Genomic DNA, 21,453 nt, shown 5'->3' with positions numbered 1-21,453 from the left:
CGTCACACAGGGAGCGGACCACCTGAATTACATTGCCAATTAACCCATATTCCCAGAGAACTCCTTGAGCAACACGATCAAATCCCTTCTCCAACTGCTGGGTTATGTAGTAAGTACTAACCCAGCGTTGGGTCATATGATCAACCCAATGATCAACCCAATTGTTGGGTTAAGAGAACCAACCCAACATGGGCTTGGTCCAATATTTAACCAGGAAACATTTGGGAAACAGAATTTTTAAGAGTGCAACACATGTGGACTGGCGGGGGCAAACTCCCTCAAGGAGACCCAAGGAAAGTGTCGTGCTGGCCCCCAGTTTCACGACCAGGCTGGAAAACCACACTGATCCACCTGAATCTGAGATTCAACCATGCGGTGGATCTTCTGGTGGAGTGTGATCCCACCATATATGGAATAGGCCTCCTTCTTCAGCGTATCGGCATTCCTCACCACTGATGTACAACATGGGGTTCTGGGATTATCGCCAGGACAGCCATTGACCAACTTGAGGACACAGCTCCCATTGTGGAGGCGATGGAGGTAGCTCCAGCAGACTCTCACAATACATTATATGTAGATGATCACAGATACATATACATATTATACGCATCAAATGTGTTTACATTTCAATGTGTAAAAGTTTTATGTGGAAAAAAAATAATTCCCATTAATTATAATTTATTGGTTGACGTTATGCTGCAGCAACAAACAACCGCTCATAGCGTGGAAGAAATGACTTTTTTTAATCGCATATTTAGACAGCAAGATGCATATATACATAATACATAAACCACTGTTTTCAATCCGTAACACATAATCCACAAGCTGTATTTATCATATATTTATTTTTGTTTTAGATGCACTGAAATTAGATTTTAGTATCTACAATAGCAACTACAATGGCCCCTCCTTGATGGGGGTTAATTGGTCGTTGGCGACATGAAATAACCCCCCCCCCCTATTGTCACCTTTACACGCCCGCTATTCTTTGTTTACACCACATCTCTGCTAACACGAGAGACAGCCACTGCTAGCATAGCAAGCTCTAAACTTAAGAATGGGTTTGAAACTGAGTGGCGAAAGAGAACAAAGAGTCCACTGGGCCGGCACCAGTTGGTGCCAGTTTGGCCAATGCAATTTGCTGTGGCGCCCAGTGTCACCAATAAGGTGCCTAGTGGCATGCAGTGGCTCCAACTGGCTCGTGGTGGCTTGTAACAGTGGAAAAAATTTGGAGGCAAGAAAATTTCAAAATGTTTAAAATCTTCGTGTCTACCAAGTAGAACCAAATGTCACAAACAATCCGCCTATTGGAATCCACTGGAATGTAATGGCACGAGCCAAGTTGCGCCAATGATGCTTGGAGTTTACTGGGCCGGCGTCAGTTGGTGCCAGTTCGCGCCAGTTTGCGCCAATGCAATTTGCTGTGGCGCCCAGTGTCACTAATAAGGTGCCTAGTGGCATGCAGTGGCTCCAACTGACTCGTGGTGGCCCGTAACGGTGGCAAAAATTGAGTTTGGAGGCAAGAAAATTTCAAAATGTTTAAAAAATTTTGTGTCTACCAAGTGGAACCAAATGTCACAAACAATCCGCCTATTGGAATCCACTGGAATGTAATGGCACGAGCCAAGTTGCGCCAATGATGCTTGGAGTTCACTGGGCCGGTGCCAGTTGGTGCCAGTTTGCGCTAATGCAATTTGCTGTGGCACCTAGTGTCACCAATAAGGTGCCTAGTGGCATGCAGTGGCTCCAACTGGCTCGTGGTGGCAAAAATTTGGAGGCAAGAAAATTTCAAAATGTTTAAAATCTTCGTGTCTACCAAGTAGAACCAAATGTCACAAACAATCCGCCTATTGGAATTCACTGGAATATAATGGCGCGAGCCAAGTTGCACCAATGATGCTTGGAGTTTACTGGGCCGGCGCCAGTTCGCACCAATGCAATTTGCTGTGGCACCTAGTGTCACCAATAAGGTGCCTAGTGGCAGGCAGTGGCTCCAACTGGCTCGTGGTGGCCCGTAACAGTGGCAAAAATTGAGTTTGGAGGCAAGAAAATTTCAAAATGTTTAAAAATGTTTGTGTCTACCAAATAGAACCAAATGTCACAAACAATCCGCCTATTGGAATCCACTGGAATGTAATGGCGCGAGCCAAGTTGCACCAATGATGCTTGGAGTCCACTGGGCCGGCGCCAGTTGGTGCCAGTTCGCGCCAGTTCGCGCCGGTTCGCGCCAGTTCGCGCCAATGCAATTTGCTGTGGCGCGCAGTGTCACCAATAAGGTGCCTAGTGGCATGCAGTGGCTCCAACTGGCTCGTGGTGGCTTATAACAGTGGCAAAAATTGAGTTTGGAGGCAAGAACATTTCAAAATGTTTAAAAATGTTTGTGTCTACCAAGTGGAACCAAATGTCACAAACAATCTGCCTATTGGAATTCACTGGAATGTAATGGCACGAGCCAAGTTGCGCCAATGATGCTTGGAGTCCATATTTATGTTTAAATGTGATTATAATGTGATGTGATGTGATTAAAATAATAAAGAATAAAATAATATTTCCTAATTATCTACCGTTATGACACAATTTCTTTGACAGCCCGGATGAGCGCTATTGCCTCTAAACACCAAGACAGGCATTGAACATCTTTGGAAACATCATCTAGAACGCCGACATTGAGGTTTTAGCGGTTGTTGCCAGCCACGACGATAGCGATACCCAAACAGCACCAAAGCAGACGTACAAGAACCGATCATGACACATGTCAGGCAGAGAGGACGCAAACGGCAGCAGATGAAGACAGCGTCCCCGCACGCCGGGATGGTACGTTCTCAGGACAAAACACTGAGGGCATCTGTCAGCATCTTCAGCTCATCCTTCACTCCTTCCAAGCCTCCTTGGATCTTCAAGGGGTTGTCCAGGACCTCGATGCTGCTGGTGTATGGATCGAACTTCACCGAGAAGGGGCGGGGGATACCGGCAACGTATGTCCTGTTGAGAAAACGTTAACATAAATGTTTCATTTGGCTTCCTGGTACACTATGCATGCTACACACCTTGGAATGTACTATTGAGGTTTCAAATACACTCCTATACTATTCTGTTTGGAGACTATCGTTTTTTTCACATGGCGTGTGACTGAATACTGTCAAAACACTCGCCAAAGCTACTTGTTTTTCAGGGCGGCATTGATGTGTTTGCCAAATACAACGTCAGTATTTTGCTTAGGTAAGAAGGCCCACATTGGTAACAGCTGTCTTCTGGCCGACCTACGAAAGAATGGCTGTGGCCTCTGGGGTTCGCCGCTTGTTTTCTGCCCTCGTCCTCGCATAACCTCACATAACCCCGCTTGTCTTTTCCTTCTTCTTCTCCAAATGTAGTGTACATTTGTTGCATGTGTAAGTGTAACAGGGTTATAATGTTGTTGGAAATATTGTATATATGTTAATGTTATTGTCAAGTCAAAACATTGTCCAAAATAATTTAGATAAGACAAACATGAGAAAAAAAAATAAATAAAAATTAAAAATACTTTCCATAGCCCTCATTAAGGAAATAACGAATTTTCGTTGCAAATAATCTTTGGGCATCCAAGGAACGCGTTATGCTCATTCCTTTGCAGTGTGCTTATATTATTTGGAGCCTTTATAATAATAATTTTAGTTACTTGACAAGATAGGCGCAATGCAAATGGTTTAATAAGCAAATTCAATAAAATAACGTAATAATGAAGAAAGAAATTAAGTAAAGAATAGGGGATAAAAATATTGTCAAAAATGTATAATGGTTAATGTACTGCTGAACATGACTACATTTATATACCCTATATACGTACTTATATATATGTATATTATTATGTGTGTATATTCATTCATTCATTCATTCATTTTCTACCGCTTTTTCCTCACGAGGGTCGCGGGGGTGCTGGAGCCTATCCCAGCTGTCTTCGGGCGCAAGGCGGGGTACACCCTGGACTGGTGGCCATCCAATCACAGGGCACATATAGACAAACAACCATTCACACTCACATTCATACCTATGGACAATTTGGAGTGGCTAATTAACCTAGCATGTTTTTGGAATGTGGGAGGAAACCGGAGTACCCGGAGAAAACCCACGCATGCACGGGGAGAACATGCAAACTCCACACAGAGATGGCCGAGGGCGGGGACCGAACCCCGGTCTCCTAGCTGTGAGGTCTGCGCACTAACCCCTAGACCACCGTGCCGCCCATGTGTGTATATATTATATATATTTATAAATGGTATGTATATTGTATATACTTATACACTTTCCCTTTTTTATATGAAGGTTTTCACCTGTGCTGTGCTGTGCTGGACACTAGTTTGAGCCCCCCCCCCCCCTTTATATGAAAGTTTAATGTTAGTGCGGCCCCGCGCAAGTTTGATATGGATGCTGTATGGTATCATGTACCCAGAAAAAATGATTACGTTTGATTCATGTTCATGTTAAAGGTTAAATAACTGTTAATAGTTATCCTCTCTATCCGTGTGGAAGTGGTACGTTTTTGGCTATTTAAGTTTAAAGGAAATAACTCGAAGGCTACCGTTTAGGTGGCTAGCTCTCTAGTTTGCGAGTTAGCATGTGTCTCAAGACCCTGCAGTTGCGCAATATGTTGTAAATAAAAAGAGTATAAATGTGACTATAGTCGTGTTTTGTCATGTCTACAGGGCTCTAATAATGCTTTGTTCATTTTAATATGAAAAAAATCATTTGTCTACCCACCAACTATATGTGGTTTCTTAAGTTTTTATTATTTGCAGTTTTATTATTATTATTATATTTATTTATTACTGATTGATTGATTTTCTTTATTCTTGATTTGTTTATTTATTTTTCTTATTTTGTGCAGAAAAATAAAAATTAAGATATTTGAGAACAGTGGAATGTTTTATCAGAGCTTTTATTGTAGAAAATCGGAACCAAAGCACTGAAAAAGTTTGTATATTTTTCTGTTTTTAATAAATGCGTTTTTTTGTTTTTTTTTGGAAAACCTGATGCGGCCCAATCTCACCCAGACCCTAGCTCCAGTGGCCCCCAAGTAAATTGAGTTTGAGACCCCTGCTTTAACCAATCCGATTGAGGCTCAAACGGAAAGTTGTCAGACTGCGTTCTTCTTCCTGGTGTTTTTCTTCTTCTGTTGTTTATTGGCGGTTGGCAAGCAGCTTTCGTGTGCATTAGCGCCATCTGTGAAACAGAATCTAAACCAGGGGTGGGCAAACTACGGCCCGGGGACCACATCCGGCCCGCCAAGTGTTTGAATACGGCCCGCCCAATCTTTCCAAAGTATTGAATTTAAAGTCAACATACAACCTGGCATCATGGCCTGAGCCAACCTTTTGATGGTTGTATCAATTTCGTTGTTTGACATGGTCTGTTGTTTACAAAGTGCTCCTGAAAAAAGAGACACAAGCACATAATAATAATAAAAATTAAAATAATAATTATTATATTATTATTATAACTATTATATTATATGTCAAGTCAAACCCTTGTCCAAAATAATTTAGATAAGGCAGACAGGAAAAAAATAAATAAAAAGATAAATAAAAATAAAAAATACTTTTCATAGCCCTCATTAAGGGAATAATGAATTTTCGTTGCAATTAGCACCTTATTTTACTAAATTAAACACGGGAGATCAGGTGGGGAAAATCTAAACCGGAAGTGGGAATCAGTTTTAAGCGCACCTGGGCGTCTGCATTAGGGCACTTCCTTTCTCAGCAGGTAAGGCTGCAGACAAGTGGTATCGAGAAGGTAGTCAGAACTGCACCCCAAACCTTGCGCAAACTGGAGCTATACAACACTGAAGAGGCAGCCGGTAAGAAATTCCTTTTAATATTAGCGCTGTGGTTTGACGCGCCCGTGCCACGTAAGGCACGGCCCTTTTTTTTTGGATGAGACAGCCGCCGGTGACGCGCGCCTCATTTTAGTTATCGTTACTGGATTAAAAGTTAACACGGTACAATTAGTTAGAAAGTGGGATCTGGAACACCGTCGATCGCCTGTGTCGCGTAGGTGCACACGGCGGCTCGCGGTGGTTCATTTAATTGGCACCAATTGAGCTGATCAGCGAGCTTTGGGCATCGAAGGAACGCGCTATGCTCATTTCTTTACAGTGTGCTTATATTATTTGAAGCCTTTATAGTAATAATTTTAGTTAGTTGACAAGAGAGGCGCAATGCAAATGGTTTAATAAATAGATCAAATAAAATAACGAAATAATGAAGAAAGAAATGAAGTAAAGAATAAGTTAATAAATGCAGGTTAAGGGGACAAAATTATTTCCAACCGTTGTTAAAATGTTTAACGGTTAATATACTGCTGAACAACGTGATTTATATCTTATATAAATACTTGCATATGTATATTATTGTGCATATTATATATATTTAGAAATGTGTATATTGTGTATACTTATACTTTTTATTTGAAGGTTTTCACCTATGCGTGCTATGTGCTGTGCTACGCTGTGCTGTACTGTGCTGTACATTGTCACAACAAGACTTGTGCCTCACTAAATAAAACCCAAAACAGCAAAAGCATCGAGTGGATCCAGTCTTTCCTCAGTGTGGCTACTCGGACCCCCTTTTTCAAGTTCAGGGGATGCGCAAGGCTAGAAGGAACTTGACATTATATTTATTATATTAATGCGAATTATTATATTAATTATATATAATAATATTGTTATATTTGCATATTTTACATAATAATAATATCATAATTATTATTTTAATTTTATTTTAATTATTATAACATTTTATTATTTTTTTAATATTTAAATATAAATATAAAATAATAAATAATAATAGCAGATTGCATGACAATTTTACAGATACAATAATACCAGGTGGACTGTTACGTGTAAAAGATATAGTCCCCCCCCCCCCCCCCCGGGAAATTTTGTTATATCAATGCGGCCCGCGAGTCAAAAAGTTTTCCCACCCCTGATCTAAACCCTTCTATACTTTATTCACGTCCAGTTTTATTAAAAAAGAAAATATATATCTATATAAAACATGTCCTGAGTTGAATTATAAAATATTAGCAAGATTGAATTTGATCTTTTCCTGTTTAAATTGATCCCGGGTGCGTTCTTTCAGCGCATGCTCAGATATGACGTAACACGCAGATCCACACGTTCTTCACTTTTAAAAATGGAGGCCAGCAATCGGCACTGGACTAAGCAAAGTTTGTTTTTGATTCAAACTAAAATTCCAAGACTGGACAGACGAAAAACTGGCAATACGGAGTTATTCCAACAAGTGAAAGAAAAACTCGGGGAAGCTGATATCACGTGATGTTGATGTTTACGTTTTACTGGGCATGCCCTATTGATATCTATTCTGGTTGATTTTCACAGCGCATGTAGACAAGAGATTGGAATATTCCTTTCCATGGATACCATTGTTTCCCGAAAGGTGATTGGGAAAGAGAAAAAGTGTTGATGTAAAAACGTGGCTACTGTGGAGTGTCTGTGGTGTAAAGACTGGCAGAGCAATGGAATATTGGTCCGTGTGGCAACACCTACCTTGTTCCTCCCATAGACTTATTGATGCACGTGTGAGGTCGTGGTGACATTTTGGAACATTTTTGGTTCTTGGTGTGCAACAAGATTTTTACAATGTAAAAAAAAAAACGTGCTGTGATCTCAAAAAGGTTGAAAAACACTAGGAATTGAGTACCTGAATTTCTCCTTTGCGTCAGAAAAACTCTCGGATACAAAGTAGACCGGTTGGTATGTTTGGTCTTGGTAGGGCTGCACTGCTGCAACTTCCGGACAGAACTCTCTGGTCTCCGGTTCATCGGAAAGAGAGTGCTGCACACAGGGAATTGAATCAAAGACGTGCTCGATTGCTACATTCATACACACACACAGAGAACATACTGTACGTACCACGAGCTCTCCATAAGAAGAAAGTAGTCCAGCACCGTAAGCCCTCACTTCTCCATTCTGTTTGCACAAGCCGTACTCCACAGTGAACCAGTAGAGCTGAGTAGAGGACAGGAACACAAGGATCGTGTCTGAGAAAACTAAATGCACCAGAGTGGACTCTAGACTGTTCTTGGTCTTACTGTGGATAGTTTCTCAATGTCTTCATCTGAAGCGCCAAGAGATGCCAGGCCGAGATTCTGCACAAAATAATACAATTCATGTGTTTTTTGTGCCCACAAATTTATGTACTCACATGCACAAGCTGCACAAACGAGCTGTTACAAATTCTTGCATTTTAGTTCACAGTATATTGCAATATCTTCTATGCTAGGACGACGTTATGCTAGCCATAGCATTTCAGTATGTGGAATCAAACTATGGAATGGATTGAGTAAGGACCTCAAACAATGCACAACGATGAGCAATGATGAGATGAATTCAAGTAAATAAAATAAAAAAAATAAAATAAAATAAAATAAAAACTACAAGCAGTTGATGTTTGCAAGGATGAAAAGTCATGATGTGCTTTATATATCACTATATTGACGGTTACTATGGTAACCATGATGTCATTGGATGCTCATATCACCTCCTATTTCGGTACGTGACAAAAAATTTAAAATTTAAAATTTAAAATTTTTAAAATTTAAAATTTAAAATTTAAAATTTTTAAAAATTAAAATTTTTAAAAATTAAAATTTTTAAAAATTAAAATTTTTTAAATTTTTAAAAAATTTAAAAAATTTAAAAAAATTTAAAAAATTTAAAAAAATTTAAAAATTTTAAAATAAAAAAAAAAACTTAAACTATATTAGGAAAGCAGGAAGTGAACAAATGTAACAGTTACTGATTGTAAAAGTACCAGATGGAGGGGTAGGATTTAATAAGCTTTGCTTCTTCCTACTCCTTTTGGACATGTGGAACTGGGAACTGATTATGGGATGCACTCAATTGTAATCTGATGCATGTTCAAATGAAATAATACCATTCCCATTACCATTACCATTACCAATTTGATCACAGTTTTACCTGGGAAAATTGGGCAAACGTGCGGTCGGCCAACATGGGGACGTGGCCGAGAAGTTCATGGACGCAGTCGCTTGATGGAGAAAGAGTTAATGGGTTAATGTACTTCATAACATTTCATATTTGCCCTGCATATTTCTGAATGTGGCTGCAGATAAAATAACCATCCATTGATACATCCATTTTATGTACCGCTTGTCCACATTAGGGCTGCGCGGCCGACGAGTGGTTAGTGCGCAGACCTCACAGCTAGGAGACCCGAGTTCAATTCCACCTTTGGCTATCTCTGTGTGGAGTTTGCATGTTCTCCCCGTGCATGCGTGGGTTTTCTCCGGGTACTCCGGTTTCCTCCCACATTCCAAAAACATGCTAGGTTAATTAGCCACTCCAAATTGTCCATAGGTATGAATGTGAGTGTGAATGGTTGTTTGTCTATATGTGCCCTGTGATTGGCTGGCGTCACCGATGATCTGGAATCAAAATTTCTAAATGTTAGAACTGTTGTTGCCCAGCGAGGTTGGAGAACGACCGTTGCACATAATAATAGGTGGTTCGTGTAAAGGGTGGCAAATGGCTCCTTAGTGGCCACTCGTCCCATTCAATGAGACAATCTTTGGGGGAGAGATGTTAGGACATCGTTGTAAGCTCTCTGTTTAGAATTCAGCCTTTCTAATTCACAGTACATTCATTCATTCATTCATTCCTTTTCTTCAGGCGAGAGGCGGGGTCCACCCTGGACTGGTGGCCAGCCAATCCCAGGGCACATATAGACAAACAACCATTCACACTCACATTCATACCTATGGACAATTTGGAGTCGCTAATTAGCCTAGCATGTTTTTGGAATGTCGGAGGAAACCGGAGTACCCGGAGAGGCGCGTTCGATTCCCAGTCAATGCAGCAATTTTTAGTTTCAGTTAGGTTTCACCTAATCAGGGTTAGGGGTTAGGGTTTAGGGAATAGGGTTAGGAGTTGGGGTTAGGGGTTAGAGTTAGCGGTTAGCGGGTTGGGGTTTAGGTTTAGGGTTTAGGGGCTAGGGGCTAGGGTTTAGGGGCTAGGGTTTAGGGTTTAGGGTTTAGCGGTTAGGGGTTTTGGTTTAGGGTTTGGGGGCTTGGGTTTGGGGGTTAGGGGTTAGGGTTTAGGGTTTAGGGGTTAGGGTTTGGGGGCTAGGGTTTAGCGGCTAGGGTTTAGGGGCTAGGGTTTAGGGTTTAGGGGCTAGGGTTTAGGGGTTAGGGTTTAGCGGCTAGGGGTTAGGGCCTTATTGGCCATATGCCATGTGCATCCCATAACGCTCCTTTCAGCCCATTTCACTTTTCCGGTTGCCCTTTTACGTCATACATAAACAAAGCATCCCGGCCCAAGTTGCCAGTTGCCATGATAAACAACTTCTGGGTTGTTTTTTTCTAAAGTTTCTTTCAACTTCCCAAGTTCCCTGATGTTTTGGGCTTGTTTTCAGAGCCGTAGTCGCTGATTCCTTTCACTTCGATGTCTTCTCTAAAGTGACCAACGACAAATTTAACTACTTTTTCTGGTGTCGTTGAGAGTTTTCTGATATTTGGGACTGCAAAAAACAAAAGTACATATTGTTCTGTATTGTGTGGCCTCACAGAGCAACAGCAGGTGTTGTTGACAGGTCAGCTCTAATGTGAGGTTAATAGGTTATTACGCATATGCAAATGATTGGGTGTGACAAAAGCCATCTCAGGTGACAAGAGTCGCCACTCATGAGCCCTTTTGCCACAAGGAAGGTGAACAACTTACACCCACTCAGTCCACCCACCTGAGACAAATTTAGAAACGAGCCTTTTGGATTCAACAAAGAAGAAGCGTTGACTGTGGTAGAGAGCCACGAGTGCCCAGAGAAAACCCACGCATGCACGGGAAGAACTATGTCTCCTGGCATACATCGTGGTAGTCTACAGTCATACATTTATAATTGTCATTCATTTATAATTAGTCTCTTCCTTGAGGATTTTATTAGACAAAGTATAGACACTTTGTTGTTGCGTTGGTGTACTCACGGCTCCGGGGAATGCATCGGAGAGGAACCGTGTCGAATGTACTGGGTGCACTGGAATACCCGGAATGCCAAGCTGGCGAGGAAATCTCTCGCTGAGAGCAAACCTGCCACCGGACGCAGCTGAAAGCCGGTACGCTCTGTTGGTTCATGCCATTAGAGAAAAAGTGAGCTTTGCATATTTTTTTTAAATTCTATGATTCTGTGTTTTTACCTTTCAGGAAGCGGGACACGTCTTCCAGCTGAGGAATGTTGTTTGGACTGTACCCACAATGCTTTTCCAGCAGACAGAAGGCCTCGAGGTACTCACTGCACGCATGGGTGGAGTACAAGTCCCTCAGAGTGGAGAAGACTTCCCGCCTGATAGCAGATTTTTAACATGGGATACATACGGACAATATTTGGGGAAGTTCTTGTGACGGAACGTTGCACAGAAACAGAAAACAGAAAAATTAAGTTCTCCAGTCATGCTTGATAGCGCGGTTCATCTGTAAATAACGTGCCAAAAGAGCCATGAAAGACACGTCGCATGACCTGCTGTCACTGCGTCACTCTCTGTGGACACCGAGTGGATGCAATGAAACAGGACCGAGGACTAACCGCGTAACTTGTGACGTGTTTGCATTACAGTTTTTCTCGATTGTTTAAACACATTTTCTGAAAAGGATGCCTCATATTCTCAGAACTAAAAAAATCCAAAAATCACTCACACATTTCTGAAAACCACTCAATTCTCCTGCAAAATGAAACTTTACATCCAAAACATCTTCATTCTTGTCAAAATGGTGTTTTGTCTCCAAATGACGCACACAAGCCACAATATGAACAAACATTTACAGTAAACCTCGGATATATCGGACTCGGATATATCGGAAATTCGCTCACAACGGACAGATAAAAAAGAACCGATTTTTCTGTAATGCATTTCCAATAAAAATTCATTGCATATATCGGATTTTTTATAACGGATTTCGCCTATTTCGGACAAAATCTCCAGTCCCGTTCCGATGCATTTCCATTAAATTTCCCTGGCATATATCGGATGGCCGCATCGTGGCGCTCCGATTCGCCGAATCGTGACAGGCCGCTATACGACATCATTTGCAGCGTTTGCAGCGTTGCCTGCGCGTCCAGGTACATTGGAAACATAGTCAAGGAAGTGACTTTTCATAACATATAAAATCCGATAAAATCCGATTTACGCATATACCGGATATAAATCCGATATATGTGTAAAACGGACATTTTCCGGTATACGCATATAACGGATTTCGCTTATATCGGACAAAACGATCCGATATATCCAAGGTTTACTGTACGTATATGAACCAGTTGAACACTGATGTGCTCAGTGTAAAACACTGTGATTACATCATATTCATCATGAATCGGGCCTTTTTGTGTTCAGTGTGACACTTCTTGTAAAATATTTTAGAATTGTTTTTTTGTATTTTTTTGACTCAGAACACAAAATTACACAGGAATATATATTTTTTATTTTTCAAAGAAAAACAATCTACGAAGTGTTCATCACAGCCAACGCAAAGTTCCACATACAGTGGTCTGCATCTAAATGTATACAGCTTTAGTTAAAGAAATTAACAGTAAAGTCTCGTTATATCGATATTCTCGGGAGTCGGAAAAAATATCGATATAACCGGACTATCGATATATATCCGATCCTGCGCCGAACTGCATTAAAAGTGGGCGATAAATGGGGGATCTTTGATATGGCATGTCATTTTCTCCTTGAGTTCATGGATTGCGTATCTAGCATGCTTTTGTACTAAATAAAAATAAATAAAAAATAAACTTATGCATTAAATAGATAGAAAAACTTTAGTAGGACGATTTCAAATCAAAATATACAACAGCAAATATACTCACCATGTGCCGATTTCGTCTTCTGTGTAATCCACTCTTGGAATCGGCTCGCCACTGCGAACAAACAGTAGCGACATTATTTTATTCTGGAATACACAGACGTCTGTGAGTAGATATCGCCTACTGTCTGTATCCGAAGGCGATGTCGCCGATCATTTTTCTCCTCTGTCTGTAGACTGGGTCTGTGAAACCCTGTTCAAATCAAATATGATAAGAACTGATCTCATTTTTCCTTTCTTATGACATCAAAAACTATAAATTGGTAGAGGTACCTAGGCTAATCATACATAAATATAGAGGTAATAATTATCATTATTATTATCATTAATTAGGGCGGCACGGTGGTCTAGGGGTTAGCGCACAGACCTCACAGCTAGGAGACCAGGGTTCAATTCCACCCTCGGGCATCTCTGTGTGGAGTTTGCATGTTCTCCTGGTACTCCGGTTTCCTCCCACATTCCAAAAACATGCTAGGTTAATTAGCCACTCCAAATTGTCCATAGGTATGAATGTGAGTGTGAATGGTTGTTTGTCTATATGTGCCCTGTGATTGGCTGGCCACCAGTCCAGGGTGTACCCCGCCTTACGCCCGAAGACAGCTGGGATAGGCTCCAGCACCCCCCCGCGACCCTCGTGAGGAAAAGCGGTAGAAAATGAATGAATGAATTATCATTAATTATTATTACTTTACAAAAAAATTGTAATAATGGACAGCAAAACATCATTGCTTCAAAAGTGGTTGTTGATGATAAAACAACATTTAAAAACATTAATACTCATTTAAAAACATTATCTACATACCTCAAAATACAACAACCGTTACAATAAAATACAATAAAATACAATGCAAACAAACAACCCAGATTAGGCACAGCAAGTGAAGACTGGGGCTGGAGCTGGTCATCGGTAAAAAACCTTGCTTTTTAATGCACAAGACTAGTCACACAGAAACTAATAAACACGTCTAAAAACCTCAGGTAGGGCAGGGCTCGACAATAACGGTGTACCGATGGCCCGGGGCAAGTTAAAACAAAATTTGGGCAAGTAAATCCAATCATTAATATTCCCGTCGGGCAAGTGTACTTTAGCATGCCGTACTGCCAAGAGTTTTTTTTAAAACGGTTCTTGTTGGGTGTTGGTAAAAAACACGGACTGCGTAATTCCGGGTTTAAATTAAATTTTATTTTATTTTATTTTATTTTATTTTATTTTATTTTATTTTATTTTATTTTATTTTATTTTATTTTATTTTATTTTATTTTATTTTATTCATTTTCTACCGCTTTTTCCTCACAAGGGTCGCGGGGGTGCTGGAGCCTATCCCAGCTGTCTTTGGGCGAGAGGCGGGGGTACACCCTGGACTGGTGGCCAGCCAATCACAGGGCACATATAGACAAACAACCATTCACACTCACATTCATACCTATGGACAATTTGGAGTGGCTAATTAACCTAGCATGTTTTTGGAATGTGGGAGGAAACCGGAGTACCCGGAGAAAACCCACGCATGCACGGGGAGAACATGCAAACTCCACACAGAGATGGCCGAGGGTGGAATTGAACCCTGGTCTCCTAGCTGTGAGGTCACGCCTCGACCGCCGTGCCGCCTAATGATGATTATAATAATGATAATAATGATAATGACAATACCATTAACAAATATTACAATGATAATAATAACGAGGGAAAACAAGACAGTGGCATGAACATGATTATATCTTGCAAAAAGGGGTAGGCATTTATTAGCTTTTGCTTCAGCCTACTCCTTTTGGGCTTGGGATCAGATAGCTGAATACAAATGTAAATAATGGAAAGTTATATTTTCATTGGTGTGGGAGATCCAATGTGGTGTTTCGTGTATTTGCCCAAATAAATATAATAATAATAAAAACAATCGTCATGCGAGGACAACTTACAGGATGATCATGATCCAAGTCTGGATCAAATTTGGTGACCAGATGGTGACATTTATCCAAATCTGCTATTTTCTTTGGAAACCAGTGAACTGGAAAAAAAAAAAATTACGTTCAAGTCAGGTATTACAATATTGTAAAAACAAGGTAACTATGCAAACATCTAAATCATTCATGGAAATAGGAGTAAATATTTGTAATCACTGAGTACACACGCCCGGGGGCTCATCACTGCACTACTGTACATATACTATCTGTTGATTCATTGATCACACTGTTTATAATTTATATAATCTGCAATAACCATATTCTACTCTAGTCACTTCACTGCAATACTGTACATATTACTACTATTATATACTGTCATATCCATACTGTTTATAATCTGTATAATCTACAATAGCCATATTATAGTCATTTCCATACCCTAGTCACTCCATTGCAATACTGTATATATTACTGTTATTATATATTGTCATACCCATACTGTTTATAATCTGTATAATCTACAATAGCCATATTATAGTCATTTATATCCCTGTACATATCCTCACTGTATTATAGTCATAGCCTGTATAGTTTTATTTACATAGATCTGTCCATACTAATGTACTTATAAAAAATTGCACTTCTGGTTGGATGCTAACTGCATTTTGTTGCCCTGTACAAGTGACATGAGCAATAACAATAAAGTTGAATCTAATCTAATCTAATCTAATCACACTGAGGTTTTGAGAGGAGAATTACAGCAGAAGAGTTCATATTATAAGTCTGTATATTGATACTTATGTTTAAATCTCACCTGTACGCTGTAAAATATTACGTATAAGAATCAGAACACAGTACATGATTTAACATGCAGTACTAGGTCACAAATTTATCAGTATCTCAATAAATATTACAATAAAAACAATGTTGCATACCTTATTTAGGTACGCTATTTAGGTCCATTCACGATATGGAGATATAAAGACGGGATAGGATTAGCTCTGCTTCTTCCTACTGCTTTTCAGACATGAATTGTGCCAATGTAACCGGGTGATGTTCCTTAATGTAACTTAAGCATGTCCGGTTCGGTTAGATGATGGGGCAATAATAATATACTGTAAATTAGAGGGTAGAAACCCTCTTTTTATTTAAAAGAAAACTTCTTTAAAAATTTCTTTTTATAAGCAGCATGATCAAAGACCGCCGCCATGCTAAAAAAATGCCTTGAGATAAAATTTGCTGTGACTTAACGCTATAAAATTCTATTTAATCATCATTTTATTATAAGTGGTTGCACAACATAATTTAAATCTGAAAGTAGATATGTTGATTATGTTGACTAAACTAATCATTTGGCGTACAGTCAAATAAATTATACTATAAAATTCGACCTCAAGCCGATTAGTAACATGAACCAGTAGTTCACAATCCTCAACCGTTGAACTCGGTGGCGTCATGAGGCCTAAAATGTTCTTAAGCCCCCCTAAATAATTATAAATAATTTTATATTTTTTATTGATTTTTTTTTTATTGATTTTTTTTTTTATTGATTTTTTTTTTTAGTGATTTTTTTAATATATTTTTTTAAACAAAAAATCTCTGACAAAGTTCATAGAATAGGGCAAAAGCAGGCTAAAAAGCAAGCCAATAAGTAGGCTAATGCTAGCCTACTACTACTACTACTACTACTACTAGTAGTAGTAATAATCAGAAAAATAATAATGATGATAGTAATAATAATAGGCTAATTAATAATATAATAATGATTATTATATAATTGATGACTGTCCACTGGTTTTGCAGTGTAGATTGTGTGTCCCGGTTCTTGTTCCTTATTTGTTTTTTGGATATTTTGATTTTTTTTTTTATTAATTCATTCATAACCTGTGCCTCCCCAGGGGGCTAAGCCCCCCTGTTGTCACAACCGAGTGACACCCCTGTTTTTTTTCTTTTGTTTTTTTCAAATTTATGAGATGATTTCTGAATTGAACTACTGAACTTTATTATATGATATGCTAATTTATTGAGATGCACCTGTATATAATTATACTGCATAACATTCTAAAATATATATTATGTAAGGGTAAGAATGAAAAGTTTTACATTTGACTTCTTTGGTGGTCTTGACATCTTCTGCGTTTCTTCTGATGGAGCTGATGAGGGTGCTGACGTCTGAGAGGTGAACCTCACAGCGGACAAAGTACTCCAAGCGGTGAAGGCTGTCTTTCGGCTTGCGGCACGGCCGCGTCTCCAAGTGATGGATCTTTGCTTCAAATGTCTGAAACCCAGCAACACGATGGCTCGAATTAACGGCAACAATTAACGGTGTTTATGGTAATGGTTTTATTTCATTTGAACATGCATCAGATTACAATTGAGTGCATCCCATAATCAGTTCCCAGTTCCACATGTCCAAAAGGAGTAGGAAGAAGCAAAGCTTAGTAAATCCTACCCCTCCATCTGGTACTTTTACAATCAGTAACTGTTAAATTTGGTCACTTCCTGCTTTCATAATATAGGTAAAGTTTTTTTTTAATAAAATAAAATTAATTAAAAAAATATTATACAAATTATAATAAATTAATAAATTAATAAATAAATTTTATTAGAATTTTTTTCTAATAATTTTTTCAATTACATTTTATTTTATTTTATTTGCATAAAATAACATTTTTAATTTTTATTTTATTTTATTTTTATATTATTTACTTGAATTGGCTCATCGTTGTGCATTGTTTGAGGTCCTTACTCAATCCATTCCATAGTTTGATTCCACATACTGAAATGCTATGGCTAGCATAACGTAGTCCTAGCATAGAAGTGTTTCAAATGTACATTTTTAGCTAATTGCTTATTTTTAGCCTTATGCATTATTTTAGCTGTTTGAAGATGAACTATATCAGCAAGTTGAAGTATTTGTGATTTTAGAAATAAGGAGTTAGTATTTACTCTGTAGGCGGCATTATGAATTATCCTTACTGGCCTTTTTTGCAGTACATTTAGCGAGTGAAAATTGCTTTTATAGTTATTAGCCCATATTTCCACACAATAAGTAAGATATGGTATGGTTCATGTCTAAACCAAAACATTTAAAGGAGCCCTTATCTTACATTTCAGACGTATGTACAGTATATATGTAAAATTGTCATCAACTGCTTATATTGTATATAATTGTGTACAATGTATTATATTGTTTCTTGAATTGGTTTGAGGTCCTTACTCAATCCATTCCATAGTTTGATCCCACATACTGAAATGCTATGGCTTTTATAATGGGGTAAGGTGGTGCGTTCGCGTACCTCAAAAACTTTCAGCGTCCTCGACAGGACGGACGTCTTGTTGCTGACTAAAGTGAAGAAGAGGTTGAGGAGGGCTTTTCCGTCGTCCTCCTCGAAGACAATCTGCTCGCTGGCCTCCGCGACCTCGGCGGCGGCGGCGGCGGCGGCGGCTTCCCGCTCCTTCCGAGCGTCATCGATCAAGCTCTGCCGTCTTCCCAGGTACCTTTGGGACTGTTTTAAGGGGACTTGGATTGGTTATGGAGGTATCTATTTGGTAGCTTTGAAAAAACAATCATCGGTAAAGAGTGGGGTCGTCACCAAATTTTGATTATTTTGTATTTCTATTACATTACCGAATGCGTATTAGAACCTAAAATATAAGTTTTAATTCGTTTCGCTTTCAGTTACAGTACATTTAAGCCAGAAACGTCGTCGGGGCAAAAATACTCGGCTTTATAATTGTATTTAAACAACATTTTCACATCAATTATTGCTTCTTTTCCTTTTTTACTTCATGTATTACACACACAAATACTACCAGAACAATTTCGCTACACATAATTGAATTCTGGACGTTATCCACAAGTGCCAAAAGGTTTAAAAAGCTTTTTCTTACCGTGACAGAGTCCGACCTCTCCAGCTCGGATGCCGCCCTGCGGAGGCTCTTGGAGGAGGACGTGGAGCTGCTTGAAAGTGGCATCTTGCGTCCTTGGAGGCTTCTTACAAATCCAAGATAAGGTGAGGTGCAAACGAAGGTCCTGTGCTTCCAGAGGGTTGGTTGGTTTTTGTTTTTTTCAGACAGAAAGAGTCCGTCTTTTTATACGCTCATTTGTTTCCTGTTAGTGACGTCAGGCACTCGAACTGCCTTCTAATCAATCAACACACATGACAGTGTGGACTGTATGAACGTTTTTAAACAACACGGGAAGTGTATTTGAAAGGCTTTCAAAATGCAAGTGGGTTTTTAATAGGAAATATGTATTTTTGTATGTGTTTTTTTGTCTAAATGTAAAATATTACCTTACCTTACATTACATTACATTACATTACATTACTTAACATAACATATAACATGACATTACATTACATTACATTACATTACATTACATTAACACTGCATGGAAAAGCTGTCCTCCCATTACATGTGGAAGTGGTAAGTAAAGAAGAAATAAATACCCACTTAGCCATTACCCAACTGGTTAGCTCGCTGGCTTATTAGCTTGTTAGCTTGCTAGGTAGCAGCTGTCTCGAGTAGTGGTGGGCAAAGTGAAGTTCAGTGAACTGGATCATTCCGATTCATTCAGTAAAAAGATCCGTTCATTTTGTTCATTTTGTTCATTTTGTTCATTTTGTTCATTTTGTTCATAACACAACATAACATAACATAACATAACATTACATTACATTACATTACATTAACACTGCATGAAAAAGCTGTCCTCCCATTACATGTGGAAGTGGTAAGTAAAGTAATAATAAATACCCACTTACCCAATACCCAACTGGTTAGCTTGCTGGCTTATTAGCTTGTTAGCTTGCTAGATAGCAGCTGTCTCGAGTAGTGGTGGGCAAAGCCGTTCATTTCAGTGAACCGGATGATTCCGATTCATTCAGTAAAAAGATGCATTCATTTTGTTCATTTTGTTCATTTTGTTCATTTTGTTCATTTTGTTCATTTTGTTCATTTTGTTCATTTTGTTCATTTTGTTCATTTTGTTCATTTTGTTCATTTCGGTAATTCGGTCGTGTCGAGTCAGTGTGTTCACTCATGTTCATTTCAGTGAACCGGATCATTCAGATTCATTCAGTAACAAGATCCGTTCATTTTGTTCATTTTGTTCATTTTGTTCATTTTGTTCATTTTGTTCATTTTGTTTCATTTCAGTGAACCGGATCATTCCGATTCATTCAGTAAAAAGATCCGTTCATTTTGTTCATTTTGTTCATTTTGTTCATTTTGTTCATTTTGTTCATTTTGTTCATTTTGTTCATTTTGTTCATTTTGTTCATTTTCAGGTCTTTACATAAATATTCCTATACAGTAAAAAAGTCAACTGGAAAATGTAGTCACTTTATCAAGTCAATCCAATCTGTACAGCTCTGCAAAATTAGATTTAATTGAGGGGTGGACACACAAGCACATCGGGCACTGTCCCTTTCCCTGCCAGGTCTGTCTCTTACCTCAGCAACAAGCGCATCACATAAATTTGCAGCCCTAACGGGATTGTGAAGTGATGTAGCCAGGTAAAAAGATTAGCCGTGGACCTCTGATCAAATGCAACCTTGCCAGGGTGCAGAGGAGGCAAGTGAGGCTGAGTGTGACACTTCGTTTTCCAACCCCGAATCAACAGGCTGGACCGCGCTGTTGCCTCAGGCTCACCGCTTACTCTGCTACACTTACTGTAGTGTCTCACCACTGTAACATCACTGAGTACTACATATGATGTGTATTTTTTATCTCATAATAGGCCATTGTCAAACATAAAACAGCAATAATTTATTAATTAATCAATCAAAAATCCCCGTTCGATATGTTCGAACCACAATGACCAACCAAAAAAAGATGGTTTGATGATAATAGATTGTCCTTGAACCTAAATAAAACTAAAATCATGTTGTTTCATAACAGCAGAAAGAACACGCACCAGCAAATACAAATAAACGCTGTAGACATTGAAAGGGTGAACGAAAATACATTTCTGGGGATCACAATAGATGAAAATATGAGCTGGAAACCTCATATTACAAATATACAACATAAGGTGGCCAGAAATATTTCAACATTGAACAAAGCAAAATTTGTTTCTCAATCAGAAATCACTCCACACTCTTTATTGCTCTCTGGTTCTACCATATCTTACTTATTGTGTGGAAATATGGGCTAATAACTATAAAAGCAATCTTCACTCGCTAAATGTACTGCAAAAAAAGGTCAGTAAGGATAATTCATAATGCCGCCTACAGAGAACATACTAACTCCTTATTTCTAAAATCACAAATACTTCAACTTGCAGATATAGTTCATCTTCAAACAGCTAAATAATGCATAAGGCTAAAAATATTACCTAATTAGCTAAAAATGTCATCCAATACTTCTCTACAAGAGAGGAGAAATATGATCTCAGGGAAGAAGTACATTTGAAACACTTCTATGCTAGGACTACGTTATGCTAGCCATAGCATTTCAGTATGTGGAATCAAACTATGGAATGGATTGAGTAAGGACCTCAAACAATGCACAACAATAAGCCAATAAAATAAAATAAAATAAAATAAAATAAAATAAAATAAAATAAAATAAAATAAAATAAAATAAAATAAAATAAAATAAAATAAAATAAAATAAAATAAAATAAACAGTCATGATGTGCTATATATATCACTGTATTGACAGTTATT

General features: G+C 38.7%; 1 protein-coding gene across 2 annotated transcripts; it reads right to left on the bottom strand.

Annotated features, from left to right (window-relative positions):
- Positions 1–731: 731 nt before the first annotated feature.
- Positions 732–18,882, bottom strand: LOC131130752 (tyrosine 3-monooxygenase). Of its 2 annotated transcripts, XM_058074642.1 has the most exons (14): positions 18,671–18,882; positions 18,076–18,285; positions 16,880–17,054; positions 14,792–14,880; positions 13,000–13,067; positions 12,879–12,929; positions 11,206–11,351; positions 10,996–11,131; positions 8,978–9,047; positions 8,089–8,145; positions 7,910–8,005; positions 7,698–7,831; positions 5,349–5,406; positions 2,845–2,982 (listed from the first exon to the last, which is right to left on the bottom strand). In XM_058074642.1, the coding sequence occupies exons 1-13, from the start codon at positions 18,752–18,754 to the stop codon at positions 5,394–5,396; spliced, it is 1,329 nt and encodes a 442-aa protein (XP_057930625.1). In that variant the 5' UTR covers positions 18,755–18,882; the 3' UTR covers positions 2,845–2,982; positions 5,349–5,393. The 2 variants fall into 2 exon arrangements, with proteins under 2 accessions (XP_057930624.1, XP_057930625.1); XM_058074641.1 differs by lacking the exon at positions 5,349–5,406 and having other exon boundaries at positions 732–2,982.
- Positions 18,883–21,453: the final 2,571 nt, after the last annotated feature.

This window comes from Doryrhamphus excisus, chromosome 6, assembly GCF_030265055.1.
Source record: "Doryrhamphus excisus isolate RoL2022-K1 chromosome 6, RoL_Dexc_1.0, whole genome shotgun sequence".
In the NCBI taxonomy this organism is placed as follows: domain Eukaryota; kingdom Metazoa; phylum Chordata; class Actinopteri; order Syngnathiformes; family Syngnathidae; genus Doryrhamphus; species Doryrhamphus excisus.
Note: the sequence above shows the minus strand (reverse complement) of the source record. Positions and strands in the feature narration are given on the sequence as shown.